The sequence below is a fragment of the Scheffersomyces coipomensis genome, assembly GCF_036884675.1.
Source record: "Scheffersomyces coipomensis strain NRRL Y-17651 chromosome Unknown DFJ63scaffold_1, whole genome shotgun sequence".
NCBI classification, from domain to species: domain Eukaryota; kingdom Fungi; phylum Ascomycota; class Pichiomycetes; order Serinales; family Debaryomycetaceae; genus Scheffersomyces; species Scheffersomyces coipomensis.
The window spans coordinates 779276-792778 of record NW_027042892.1 but is presented as its reverse complement, the minus strand read 5'-3'; the positions used below and the strand labels follow the sequence as shown (position 1 = coordinate 792778).

Sequence of the window (13503 nt, the reverse complement as noted above, 5' to 3'; positions counted from 1 at the left end):
AAATACAGAATATTAAGTTACAACTGGCTTATTTGATATTCTGATATGATACATCTGAAATATATTATGAAATGAAACCTTTTTACTCAAGTTTGGGCACCCCACAATTCATATAAATTTTAATAATGGCATTAATTTGCCACTTTTGGTAGCGTCTTCTCAAATATCATCCCAAAATTTTTTTTTTTTTTTGTGTTTTTATTTTATTTTAAATTTATTATCAATATTTACATTTACAGAAGGTTGAATTAAAATTCAATTTAAACCAAAGTAATACGTGTTATAATAGGGTGAGAGTATTTGTATGTCAGACGTTGATACAGCTTCCGTGACATCGCTGGGGTCAAGGCGACCTAAGAAGTATCTTTGTGATTTTGATGGTTGTGAAAAAGCATATACAAGACCATCATTATTGGAACAGCATAAAAGATCACATACTGGTGAAAGACCATTTGTTTGCAGTCATGAAGGTTGTGATAAGTCATTTTTAAGAAAATCGCATCTTGATGCCCATGTCATATCTCATAATGATGACGAGGCAAAACCATTCCATTGTTCTATATGTGGCAAAGGTGTTAATACTCCACAACATTTAAAGAGACATGAAATAACTCATACCAAATCATTTGCTTGTACGTTTGAAGGTTGTACTGAGTCATTTTATAAACATCAATCCTTAAGACATCATGTTACATCCTTTCATGAAAAGTTAACCTGTCAAATTTGTGATAAACCATTCAGTCGACCTTATAGATTGACTCAACATAATTTAAAATATCATAGTGAATCACCAGCATATCAATGTGATCATTCAGGATGTTTTTCAAGTTTTAAGACTTGGTCAGCTTTACAATTTCATATTAAAACAGAACATCCAAAATTAATCTGTGCCATTTGTGGAAAAGGTTGTGTGGGTAAAAAGGGTCTTAAATCTCATATGTTAAGTCATGATGATGATAAAATGATTAAGCTTTGGAATTGTAATTATTGTCCTAGCAAATACTCCAAGAAGATTGAATTGATTGAACATTATAATAACTTTCATGATGGTAATATTCCAGATGATTTATTAACCCTACAAGATAAATTGAAATTAGATGCTCTATTAAGTGAAACTGATAAAAGTATGAATAATGATCTAGCTACTTTGGATGATTTAAAAAATAATGGATATGAATCTGTTTCTGAAAGTGAAGATGAAGAAGAATTCGATCATAAATCAGATACACCTCAATCTCATACTTCAATAGATACTTTAAATTCAAAATTAATGAATGGTAAAGATTCAATTATTGGATTGATTCTGAAAAATTTCAGTATGAGAAAATTAAAATGTCCAAAAATGAATTGTGATCGGTCATTTAGAAGAGAATATGATTTATCAAGACATTTGAAATGGCATGAAGACCATTTAAAGAAAATTGAAGAATTTTTAAATTCAATCGATAACGAAAAGAAAGAAAATAATCAAGATATTAAATCAGATCTTTCTTTACCTGCTCCCAAAAGGACAAAATTATCAACCACCCTTAACGATACGACTAACGACTCAGATGAAGATAACTTGGACGACCTTATAGATGTTGAACTTAGAAAGATTAACGCTGGTGACAAGTTAAAAACTTTGTAAAATTATTATGTACATTAATTAAATTTACTTTTTTATAACATCATTACTAATACATAAATATAAAAGAAATCAAAATTAATATTTGGCTTTCTTATCATACCCTCTATTGTAATTACCATCATCTTGCCTTCTCTTATTGTTATTGTTATTGTTACTGTCAAACCTTCTATTTTGGTTATTGGTATTGTTGGAGTTATTATTGCTATTAGCATTTCTTCCACTATTATTGAAATTGTTATCTCTTCCAAATCTTTGGTTTCTGTTATTGGCAGCTGGTGGAGGAGGAGGTGGTGGTGGTGGTGGCGGTAAAGGAAGTGAATCGACCGGAGCTCTACCGCCTCTTGGCGGTGGGTTATTACTATTGCTGTTACTATTGTGTCTATTGAAACCACCATCTCTATAGTTGTTGTAACCATCTCTGTTATAACCGTCTCTATTGTATTGACCATGTGGTCTATACTGTGAATTATGTTGAACAGGCTTAACATCATTGTTTCTTAACGCTTCTTGTGGAGGTAAAGGAGCTCTCTTTACAATAGATGGACCAGCTGGATCATATTCATCCTTACCAACAGCACTTGAAGGTCTGCTTGCTTCTAATTCTTTCTTAGCTTTGGCTAATTTTTCCTTAAGCTTTTCTGGACTAGAAGTTTCGGAACCCTTCTCTGTTGGGGTGGCCTCTCTATTTTCTTTGGTATCTATCTTCTTTGTTTCGATAGCCTTCTCTGTAACTTTCTCACCTTCCTTATTTTCTTCTTTCTTGGATTCTACGTTGATTGTTTCAGCGGGCTTAATGACCAATGGAGTGACTTCAACCACCGCATCCTTCTTTTCTTCTTCCTTCTTAGCAGCTTGAAGAATGGGTTTTTCTTCGACCACTGGTTTTGGCTCGCTAACTGTCTTCTTTTCTTCACCATTAGCCGGCTTTGGCACAGTGTGTGTATAATTATCATAACGGCCTCTTTGTGTTGTAGAAGATCCTCTCGAATCAGGTCTAGAAGAAGACTTCTTAGAATCATAATCCAAAAGAGAACCAAGCTTTTTCTTTTCTTCTTCTTCTTTAACTTTTGCTAATTCTTGTGCTTTCTTTGCAAGTTCATTCTTGATTCTTTCGTCTTCTATTCTCTTTTTCTCTGCCTTTAATGCAATCTCTTTTTGTTTCTTCTCTTCAATGAGCTTATTCTTTTCATCTTCTTCCATAGCAATAAAGTCCCAAATAGGAACCCATTCCTTTGATCTTGATTTTACATGACCAATCAAAGCACTTGATGATAATTTCAAATCTTCTCTGTCTTCTTCTTTGATCACTTTTTCGATAAGCTCGACAACTCTTTCACAGTGATCTTCCACATTTGGATAAATACCTAAAAGATTTTTTAAGAAAGTAATAGCATTACGACGACACATATATTCTGAAACATGTAAAGCAGTTGCAATTTCATCCAAAATACTGGTATGATATTCATATAAAATAGTTCTGAAATTATCGAATGATACTGGCTTATCGTCCTTAGTTAATGCAGCTGCTTCTAAATCGAATGTTTCTTTTTTAGTCCAAGAATGAAGTTTAAATAGTACATCAGCAAAGAAAAGACCCAAATTTTCAGCTTCAATTGGAGTTAAAGTAAAAAGAGTACCAAATAAGATATTATTTTTAATCAATTGATCGAAAACATTGATTAATGAAAAATTATTTGGGGATAATTCATTTAATTTAAATAAAAATCTTGATGAGAAAACTGCATCAAATGATGAATGAATAGCTCTTGGTAAAATACAGTTTTGTAAAAACACATTTGATTGTTGAACCACATCACCATCTTTTGAGAACCAAGACTCTGAATGAGTTGTTAAGATCTCAAGCACTTTTTGATTTTGGATCTCATGTTGTGAACTTTCTTCTTGAATAGTTTTTGAAAATATTTCATTTTGTCTCAAATCCTTTCTGGCTTTATCAATGGCGGAAATAGATACATCTTTGTCTCTTGAATTGATGGAAACCCAATCTTTAAGACTTCTGATATTGGACTTTAACTTAATAGTTTCTGATTCATATAAAGATTTTGAATAATTTATATCTCTGAGTGATAATCTCCAGAAAGTCACATATAACAGTTGTGAAATATTTTGTAATACATCTTCTGGAACCAATTGGGCAGTTTCATTAATCATTTGTTCTAAATTAGGATCAAGAACATCTTGTTTCGAGATAGCATAATCAAGATATGGTCTCCATAAGTCAAATGCCCATTCAGTGGATACACCATAACTACCACTTAAAGTAGAAACTGGTAAATATACTTCCTTTAATTCTTCGAGATTTCCGAAAAAGTTCGTCAACGTGATAAATAATCTTATTACTGCGTTGATATCATCGATTCTACTTGCCAAAACCTTTAATGGAAATTCATCTGCTTTCGCGATTAATTGACTTTGATATTGACATAATAGCACAAGTAACTCATTAAGACCATCTATTTCCAAAAGACTCTTGATTAAGTATTCTCCTGAACGGAATCTTTCAAATCTAAGATCATCAATGGTTCTATATACCAATTTTTCTAACGAATTACCGCAGTTCAACATATCAATTTGTTGCAAAGTTAAATTGGTAATAGTTTGAATACCACCCATAGAAATGAATATTTCTTTCAATACAATTAAACCAATATGCTCACCAGCATGGAATGATTTTAACAAATAAGTGAATAAAGTCTTTAAATCTATAAGTCTTGGGTAACGTTGACAAATCTTACCAATGAAACTAGCCAATGATTGCAACCATTGACGTTCAATCATACCATTATCTTGAGTACCAGTTCTTCCGGGTGAAGTTAATCTCATTAATATAGCAGCGGTTAAATTATCCCAACCGTAGCTATTAAAATATCTTGCTGTCTCGACAACTAAACTGTTCAAATTATCGTAACTTTCAATTTGTTGCAAAATTGTCAAGAAACAGGGTAAAGGATTTGAAAAACTAATTTTTGCTAAACGTCTCATCATTGGTCTAACATTTTCTTTAGAAAGTCTCTTTAAAACGTCTTTAGTTGCTTTCTCTGCTTTACTGTAAGCCATTTTAACATGAGGATTATTCTTGGCTAAAACTTGTTGTAATTCACCATAAACACTGAATCTATCTTCTAACAGATAAAATGATAAGATTTCATAAGCTTTATCAATGGCAATGGAATCTTCTTCGATGGTTGACATGGCTGGGAATATATAGTTTCTGAAATAGTGGAACCATTCTAATTTCTTGTCAGCATCCTCAGGATTATTTTTCAAGTCCCAAACAACAACTTCACATAACATAACAAACAATTCCAAATTCTTGGAAATATTGACACCACTAAATTTAATAAACTCTTTCGATACCGCAAATAAATCTTCGGCTGTACTTAAGACAGGAAGTTGATCTGACCATTCAGTATAAAAGAATCTAAACAGCTTTGTGCTGTAACTCTTGATAGTAGCTTTAAAGCTTAGTAATTCTGCGTTGGGGAATTCCTCATATTCAACGTGATTTTGTTGTCTTGCAAATGCAACTTTCTTAGATCTACTTAACTTTTTAAAGTCTTCGGCTGAAAATGGATTAAATCTGTCATGTAATGTCGATACAATTTGTATGGATAATCGATTAATTAATTCTATTATCTCATCGTCTGCATATGCTAGGAATGGATATTGGGTTAATAAATATACGGCTGGGTAGTAAAGACCTACTGACACGAATGATCTTAAAAATTGAAACTTCATGTTTAAATGTAATTTATTATGAAACTTCTCAGAAGGACTTATGGCTGCCTTTGAAGAGTTGTTGTTCTTTTCTTTTGGTTTTCCAGTTTCTTCGTCTTCTTCAAGTAATGGAGCTGCAAGTGCTAATGCACTAGCACCTGCTTTATTGACTTCATCATCCAATAACTTTTTATAGTCTTTTTCTAAGGCAGTCATTTCTTCATCATCTGGAGCCAAGTATTTAGCTAATGCACCGAAACTTATAAACCCTTCTTTAATTAATATACCAATCATAATCTTAAACGTCTCTGGAAGATCTCTATCACTTGCATGTTTGGCAAATCTCAAACCTATAATCTTGGCAGCACCTTCATTACCACCTATTGAAAGTGTAGTGAGTGAAGAATTATCACTAGGAATATTCGGCCACCATTTGGATTGTTTTAATAAATTTATGCAAGTTCTATGTTTAGGCACAATCTGACTTTCTAAAATTGATAATAAGATTTCAAGACATCTGTTTGGATCTAAACTATAATGACCAATTATTTTCTCTATAACTTGAATAGCATATTCAACTTGAAACTCAGCATCGTCTGCTTTTAGAATGAAATATATTTCTGTAACAAATTTAGAAAAACCTTCAATTTCTTCATGAAGTAAATTAAATTTCTTTTGGGAATAAAGCTCGTCTCTCATTTTAGTATTAAGAGTCTTGGTTAAAGTCTGCTTGGGAACAAGCTCCAGTTCTGTTATCTTATCAGATCCTATGTACATGGCAATTGTTTCTGGCTTTATGACATTCTCTTTACGACTGATCAACTGTAATAAATTCTTAATATGCTCGGAAGGAGGAAACACATTAACCACCTGACAAAACACTCGGGCCACCAAATCATTCTTTATGGATGAGAACAAGAAGTTGACCAACCCATTTAAGTCCAATTCATCTTCTTCAAATACAAGTAACAATTCAGTAAATAGTTGAACAACTATTAATTCACCATCTGAACTTGATTGATCAATTGACTCCAAAGTCTCAAGCAAAGACTCTGCACCTGAACCTTGAAACTCACTTATCACCTCTTCTGTGACATAGATGTACAGAGATTCACTCATCATGGAACAGGATGTATATTATCAACTTGGTTGCTTAACTTATATACCTATCTCGACTTTATAGTGAAAATATTAAATGCGTTTATTATTTTTCTCTGGGTCCAAAAAACCTGTAAATTATTTCAAAATCAAAAAACATGATTTACAGTTTACATTTTGACTTTTTTTCTTTTCGCTACTAAAATTTTTCACTCAACTTCAACAAGCTGTTCTATTTCAATTTGGATGTTTAGAACTAGCTAACTATATTCTAAAAGAGCTTACAAATATTGAATAATGTTCTAAAGTAGTGAAAATGTGTTAACCTTCTTGTTCTTATAACCAAAAAAATATGAAAACAGCTATGTTTTCACTTGCTGTTAAAATGATGCAACAAAGAAAATTTCCGTAACTTTAATGATCGAATTCTGACCCCAAAAATGGACTAAATTACTCAAAACTTGGAGAATATCATGTTTAAGTTGATTCATTTACCTTCTGCTATAAAAATAAAAAGAAAAGCTCCGCGACGGGGAATTGAACCCCGGTCTACCATGCGACAAACGGTAATTCTAGCCACTAAACTATCACGGAAGTTTTTATGAGAAGTTGAAAATATAAGTTTTCTGGCAGGAACCAATCTTCACTAAGATTTATTTATAAAATTTGGATTTTAAGTGGGAAATTTCTTATTTCATCATATCTTATACTTGTATCCTCTATTCGAATCTTCTACCTATGATGTCCACCATTAGTTATTTCGTTGTCTGGAAATTTGATGCTGTGAGTTGTAAAAATAGTAAAGCTAATAAAATCGAAAAAGCATAGATTGGAAATGCTAATTACTTGAAATAAACGTACTAGCCTGGGACATATTTCAAAGCTTTATCTCATGGAGAATGTATCTGACAAATTTGGAAAAAAGAAACTGATATAATACACCCAAGTTGACTAGTCCAGAGAATTGTTGATATAGTCTTCAGGCTTGAATCTTCTTTTTCTATACCCATGTATTTTACCTTTGTCTTTATCATCAATTACAGATGCCTTATGCTTTGGTGCAATATGAGTTTTAGATTGACATATCAGACACGGTGCAACTTCACAGGTATATCGAATATGTCTAGTAGTATGACAATACAGACAGAACAGTAAGCTACTTAATACTTTTACTTGATGAAATTTATGGATTGATCTGCTTGCAGCTGGAACGACGTGAAATAGTAATTCTACCAAAAAATAAATTTTAGTAGTTGCATTAGTTGTGGTAACATATACTTTTGGAGCTTCTGTTCGATTAATAACTCTATAAAGACATGGTTTCTTCCCTTTTCTTTGATTACTCCCCTGTCCTTTATCAAGTATGTAGAAGGGATTCCCTGATGGCAATGCTTCTCTAGTACAATTTCCATCAAGAAAGAAATCATATTGCTCTTTTTCTTCTTGAGTTAGTTTCCATGCTTTTCTAGATTGCTTTGGGTAAAAAAAGTCGTTCAATGTCTTCCCAGCCAGTTGCGCTTCATTCCAGGGTAATGTATATTCCAAAAGGACAATGGGACCAGAAAGGATCAGCAAGATTTTGTAATCAACTCGCTTTTTAGAACCGTCCTCATATTCAGCAATAAAAGGAGTAAGATCATTAAACATTGTGATGAAATAGTTGTGCATTCTAGGAAACGGTTCATAGGGGTATTTTTCGGGAGCCAACTTAGCCAATAGTTTTAAAATGAATGAGTATTTTGTACCAACACTTGCCATAACACAGAAGTGTATTTCAAGTGAGAAAGAAATTATTATCCAATACAAGTCTTCGGCTACTAGAACCCTAGCTAGCTGAAGAAATTTAATTAACTTCATACGAGTTAACTTGTCCAAGTTGTTAATTGCAATTTCAAAGTCGGAATAACTGTAGTTCAAAGTCTGTTCTGAGTCTACGAACTGTGCTGACAAATATCGATACACATTTTTAATATCTTCATGAGAATTGTCTAATTTTTCTATTTCGTCCATTATTTCTAAAAATTCTTTCTTAGGTTTATGAAAGGCTTGATCTAAGTGTTTTTGGAATTGGGTTCGTAGTTCCCGTCGACTTAAGTTGACCCCTTCTAAACTAACAGCTAAGTCAAAGCCCGAAACATTTGCCCTAGCAGCATCGACAAAGTATTGATTTTTGAGGAAGTCAGGAACGTCTTTGATTCCTTCTTGCATCTTATTCCAGGCATTAGCACTTAAACTGTCGTAGAACCGCCTTTCGTAGAAAAGATTTTGAAGCTCCTTCAATTCAGCATCATTGAGTTCAACATCCTGATTGTCATCATCAGAGTCATCATCATTAGAAGTATAAGCATTATTATCATCATTATTATCATCATCATCGGAGTCTTGACAATCAGAATTGTTAGTATCATTGTAATCTGTATAATTATTATCATTTTCATTGTTCGCTTTATCTTCAAGTTCTACATCTTTAGGGTTATTGTAAGTATAATATCTCGAATAATACTTCAAATATTTCTTTTCCTTGACCCAAGGTAATTTTCCTATCACTCTGTCTGCATCTATTACCATTGATTATTTGTTTCGGAATATGATTTATTCTGTACAATTGATTCAACTATTTTTATAAAATCGTTTTATCATTTATTTTTATCTATTAGAAATAGCGGAGTCAATTCATATCACATGATAAGCTGATACTGACAATGACGGAGCTTTTCATGGGCTACACTTATTCAGATATAAGACTACAAAAGACATCTAATAAAGAATTATAAATGTAAATATGACTATTAAACTTACTTAAAATCTCAGTATTGGTTTAATGCTCTTATATCAAGATCTTAGGGGCATTTACCTTATTAAGTTTGGCGACCCCACCATTTTTGGCGTAAGTTTTTTCTGCCGTCGCAATCAAACAGTGCAATCTGTTTGCAACTAGTTCATATCATTCACATCATATAGTCTGACTCTCATTACAAAAGCACTTTCCAACTTTTCATTAACTATTTGAATTTGGAAGTATTGTGGGAGGTTGTTTTAACTTTAACATTTGGAGCCACTTTGCAAGTAAAAGCATTATGCGAAGTAGTATGACAAAATCCACAGAAACTCAATTTACTTTTGATAACAACTCGCTGGGCTGGAAGTACTTGTCTCGTGGAAACCGGAATCCTATCTGAATATAATTCAACAAGCATATAAACACTGATTGGATGATAAATGTGACTAGAAAGGAGGGATCCACTCCATTCCAATTGGATAAGACGATAAATACCAGATTCGTACGATTCTTCAGGAGGAATTATTTCGGCTGGACAAAAGTGGTATGGTTCAATATGGTATTCTTCTCTGACAAAGTCTACGAAGGCCTTTGCTTCTTCGTGTGGACTTCGTATAAAAAAATGTTTTAAAAACAACCATGCCCATGAACTCTCAAACTGATCTGTCTTATACTCTAATAAGACAAAAGTATTACCAGAATGAGGCTCCACTTTGTAAGAAATAATTCCTTCCGAGCCATCTGAATAATTAAATTTGACCGGGCCTTGATGGTTAAAGAATTTTGCTAAATATTCTCTCATATCAAGCAAACAGCGATATTCTATGTTTTTTGGGGCCAATCCAGCTAAAATCTTTGTTAAATCCACAAACAAATCACTATGCTTTTGAACATTTATTTCAATACCACCCGTTGATGAAACATAAACCATGTACAAATGTTTGACTGAAAGCAATCTTTGGTATTTAATATATAATAATAAACGTTTAGGGGTAGCCTTATATAGAGAACGGACATCATTTTCTATGGCTGTCAAATCAATGCTAGAATTAGATCTCACACAACTGTTTAATAATTCGTTGAATTCTTTAAACTGTTTAGCTAAAAGCTCGTCACGAGCACAAATGCTTTCTATTGTAGAAGGCATCTCTTGTAAATGATTTTGCTCCAATTTAAAAAGTCCGAGAAATGCCTTTCAAACACAAAGTGTAGCGACTTTTCATTCAAAGTAGTCTCATTTAAAATCTTAACCTCGGCAATATGTTTTGAAAGAAGTGTTTTCCCAGTTTCTACTAGATACCGTCGCCTCAAATTATATGGAACCTCTTTCACTCTCCTGATAATATCATTGTAGGTATCAGGTGCGTTAGCATCAAGGACTACTTGTTGGTAAAATGATATTGCATGATCTCTATCACCTACATCCTCTTTTGATTTTCCATTTCGATATTCTCTAAATCTTTTTCCAAGTAAATAATCTAATCAGTGGTCTATCTCTTCTTGGCGTGTCCTCCCCATAGTATAAGTAAATATGTATTGATTAATTGAATATCCCCAGGAATTCTAAATGAGAACCCCATATTTTCCTCCTTAAATCTCTCTTATTGAAATTTTAATCACATGACAAATCACCTGACACGTAAAACTATTATTGAACCCAAAAATTTAAGATTTTTGTAAGGACCAGAATGAGACTTACTTATTAAGTGGTTATATGCAGGACATGCAACCTTAAATACAAGATCTACCGAGCTACCAGTTATACCAAGTGGGTGCTTGGCAATAGTGGTGGTATGAGGTATGATGCGAATACAGGAGTATAGGCAGTGGGCTGAGGGAGCTAGCCTAGCTAGCGAGCTTGGCACCTGCTGGCCTGATGCGTAGGCAGTACCATCAGTTGAGTGATTTCAGAGTTTATAAATACTCGTAGATTCCTATTAGGTTAGAGTAAACCAGGGAGAGGAATATCTAAGATTAATACTTATCATAATACATACGGCATCCCTGCCCATTCCCATCTTTACTGTAGCATATCTAATACTAAAGTCACATCTTGACTCTTACAATTTTGTAAAATAAGCGCAAATGGTTTAGTGGTAAAATCCAACGTTGCCATCGTTGGGCCCCTGGTTCGATTCCTGGTTTGCGCATATTTTCTTATTTTTTATTTTTTTGATAATCTATAAAATATAAATTGATTAAATCTATCTAGTTAACTATCTTAATTGATATATTTGTGCCTAAGTTATTGATTAATTTGAGACTTAATAAATCTAATCATTAATTTTGCAGAATTGCAATTTTTTTTTGTCACTACGGTCCCTCGAGAAGAGGTTTTGACGTAGGGGGGCGCGCGCGTGTAAGAAGGTTTTGAAATTTTATTTGATCCGCTAGTTAATATCAGTCTTCCTTCATCTTTAACTAAACTTATATTCAATGGATGATACAGATGATAAGGAGACGTCGAAACGACGTTCATCATCAACATCGTCGTTCGAATCGTGGATAAAAAAGAATTGGGAGTATAAGGTTGCTGTGTTCATTGTCCTTTATTACCTTATATCGCATGTATTATTGGAAACCACTGGTTACTTTCATGAAACTGGATTAAATAATCATTTAAGAGTTCTACCTAATGAAGTGATACAACATTTCGATAAGACTCAATCCTTTGATGATGATGATTTCAATGTTGATAAGTTTGCTTATATCCAATATGCTACTAATTATGAATATTTAAATTTAGCCATTATAAATTTCATTCATTTACGAAAATCTGGATCCAAAATTAAGAATTTTGTCATTTTACATGATGAAACCATGGTCCATTATAATGCTCAGAATTGGAATAATCTATATTTATTAGCTAATGAACATCATATTAAATTAAAACCGGTTCCATTACTTAAAGTCAAGTTCAGTGATTCATCATCTTGGTCGGCATCATTTACGAAATTCCATATTTTTAATCAAGTTGAATATGATAGAGTGGTTTATTTTGATTCTGATTCGATGTTATTAAACCTTGATGAATATAAGGATATTGGTGATGAAGATTTTGATTTCGAACATTTAACCAATAGTCATGGAAATATCGATGAATTATTTAAATTACCAAAAAATATTCAATATGCTTTACCACAAGCATATTGGTTAAATGATGTGGTTGAAAGTAGAGGTAAAGTGAATGATTTAGCACGTAAAATACCTAAGAAAGTGGAAATTCCATCTACAAGAAGATATCATTTAAGAATGGGTAAATTAGTGAATGATATTTCGAAATTAGATTCAAAAAAGCAACAACAAGATATATTTGAATTATTACCACCTTTACTTTATGAGAGTCATAAGTATGATAATTTTGATGATTTCTTTGCTAATCATATTATGATGATCACTCCATCTAAAGCATTGTTTAATGAATTAATGAAACACACTTTCAATCCATGGTATTGGTATATATTTAATCGATCCAAATTAAGAAGATCACAAGATTATGATATGGAGATTTTAAATAAAGTGTTTGATGATAAATTTAAAACAGGAGAGAAAGGGTTTAAAATTGGGATTTTACCTCATAAAGTATATGGAGTTTTAACGGGAGAATTTGGGGAATTATATCATAGAAGATTTACGGTAGAACCACAATATTTACCATTCATTCAAAAGAAACTGACAGATATAGATGAATGGAAACCCATAAATCTCCTTAGACAGGTTAGAGTGTTACATTTTTCAGATGCTCCAATCCCTAAACCATGGGAACATCAAGATAATAGTGATTATTATAATGCTAATAAAATCTATTGTGCCAAAGTTGATGATTGGGAAGAATATTATACGTTATATCCTAGTCAATATAAACCCAGATTAACCAATGATTGTGATAGTGTCAACATCTGGAATTGGATAAGAGCTGACTTCACGGAATCAAGATTAGAGCATTGGCTTATAGTTTAGTTTAGTTATAGATCAAAATATATATATTATGGCTGTTAAAAAAAAAGTGTATACCTGCATACAATGACGGGTGTCCCCTTTTTCCCTTTTCCCTCGATTTGTTTACAAATTCCATATTTAGAAACTTGTCCCAATAAAAATTTTCTGAAATACACAAAACAAACTTCTGATTTCAAACAAAAATCATCATCTTCTAAATTCATATAGTATAGCCTCATAACAATTGAAGTGTATATCACCATAAGTTCCTTTCCATCGTCATTACTTTCATTCATTCATTCATATATATACACCTATA

General features: G+C 32.6%; 5 protein-coding genes and 2 non-coding genes across 7 annotated transcripts; 3 read left to right on the top strand and 4 right to left on the bottom strand. All coding sequences in view use genetic code 12, as the record gives it.

The window, feature by feature from the left end:
* Positions 1 to 187: 187 nt before the first annotated feature.
* On the top strand, positions 188 to 1668 carry PZF1 (Pzf1p). Its single transcript, XM_064903638.1, has one exon. It carries the CDS (start codon positions 305 to 307, stop codon positions 1628 to 1630), a length of 1326 nt encoding a protein of 441 aa, XP_064764553.1. The 5' UTR covers positions 188 to 304; the 3' UTR covers positions 1631 to 1668.
* A 37-nt stretch (positions 1669 to 1705) lies between these two features.
* On the bottom strand, positions 1706 to 6536 carry DFJ63DRAFT_324221 (uncharacterized protein; the record flags this gene model as incomplete). Its single annotated transcript, XM_064907586.1, has 2 exons — positions 2510 to 6536; positions 1706 to 2473 (listed from the first exon to the last, which is right to left on the bottom strand). The coding sequence occupies exons 1-2, from the start codon at positions 6488 to 6490 to the stop codon at positions 1706 to 1708; spliced, it is 4749 nt and encodes a 1582-aa protein (XP_064764552.1). The 5' UTR covers positions 6491 to 6536.
* A 443-nt stretch (positions 6537 to 6979) lies between these two features.
* On the bottom strand, positions 6980 to 9246 carry DFJ63DRAFT_316509 (uncharacterized protein). The gene has a single exon (XM_064906699.1). The coding sequence runs from the start codon at positions 9032 to 9034 to the stop codon at positions 7418 to 7420; it is 1617 nt and encodes a 538-aa protein (XP_064764551.1). The 5' UTR covers positions 9035 to 9246; the 3' UTR covers positions 6980 to 7417.
* On the bottom strand, positions 6989 to 7060 carry DFJ63DRAFT_t8. The gene has a single exon. It is a non-coding gene; the product is annotated as a tRNA-Asp (tRNA).
* A 222-nt stretch (positions 9247 to 9468) lies between the features above and the next one.
* DFJ63DRAFT_332706 (uncharacterized protein) lies at positions 9469 to 10392 on the bottom strand (the record flags this gene model as incomplete). Its single annotated transcript, XM_064907729.1, has 1 exon — positions 9469 to 10392. One exon carries the CDS (start codon positions 10390 to 10392, stop codon positions 9469 to 9471), a length of 924 nt encoding a protein of 307 aa, XP_064764550.1.
* Positions 10393 to 11324: 932 nt separating this feature from the next.
* Positions 11325 to 11395, top strand: DFJ63DRAFT_t27. Its single transcript has one exon. It is a non-coding gene; the product is annotated as a tRNA-Gly (tRNA).
* A 286-nt stretch (positions 11396 to 11681) lies between these two features.
* DFJ63DRAFT_310372 (glucose N-acetyltransferase) lies at positions 11682 to 13205 on the top strand (the record flags this gene model as incomplete). The annotated part of the gene is made up of 1 exon (XM_064905585.1): positions 11682 to 13205. The coding sequence occupies one exon, from the start codon at positions 11682 to 11684 to the stop codon at positions 13203 to 13205; it is 1524 nt and encodes a 507-aa protein (XP_064764549.1).
* Between the last annotated feature and the right edge of the window lie 298 nt (positions 13206 to 13503).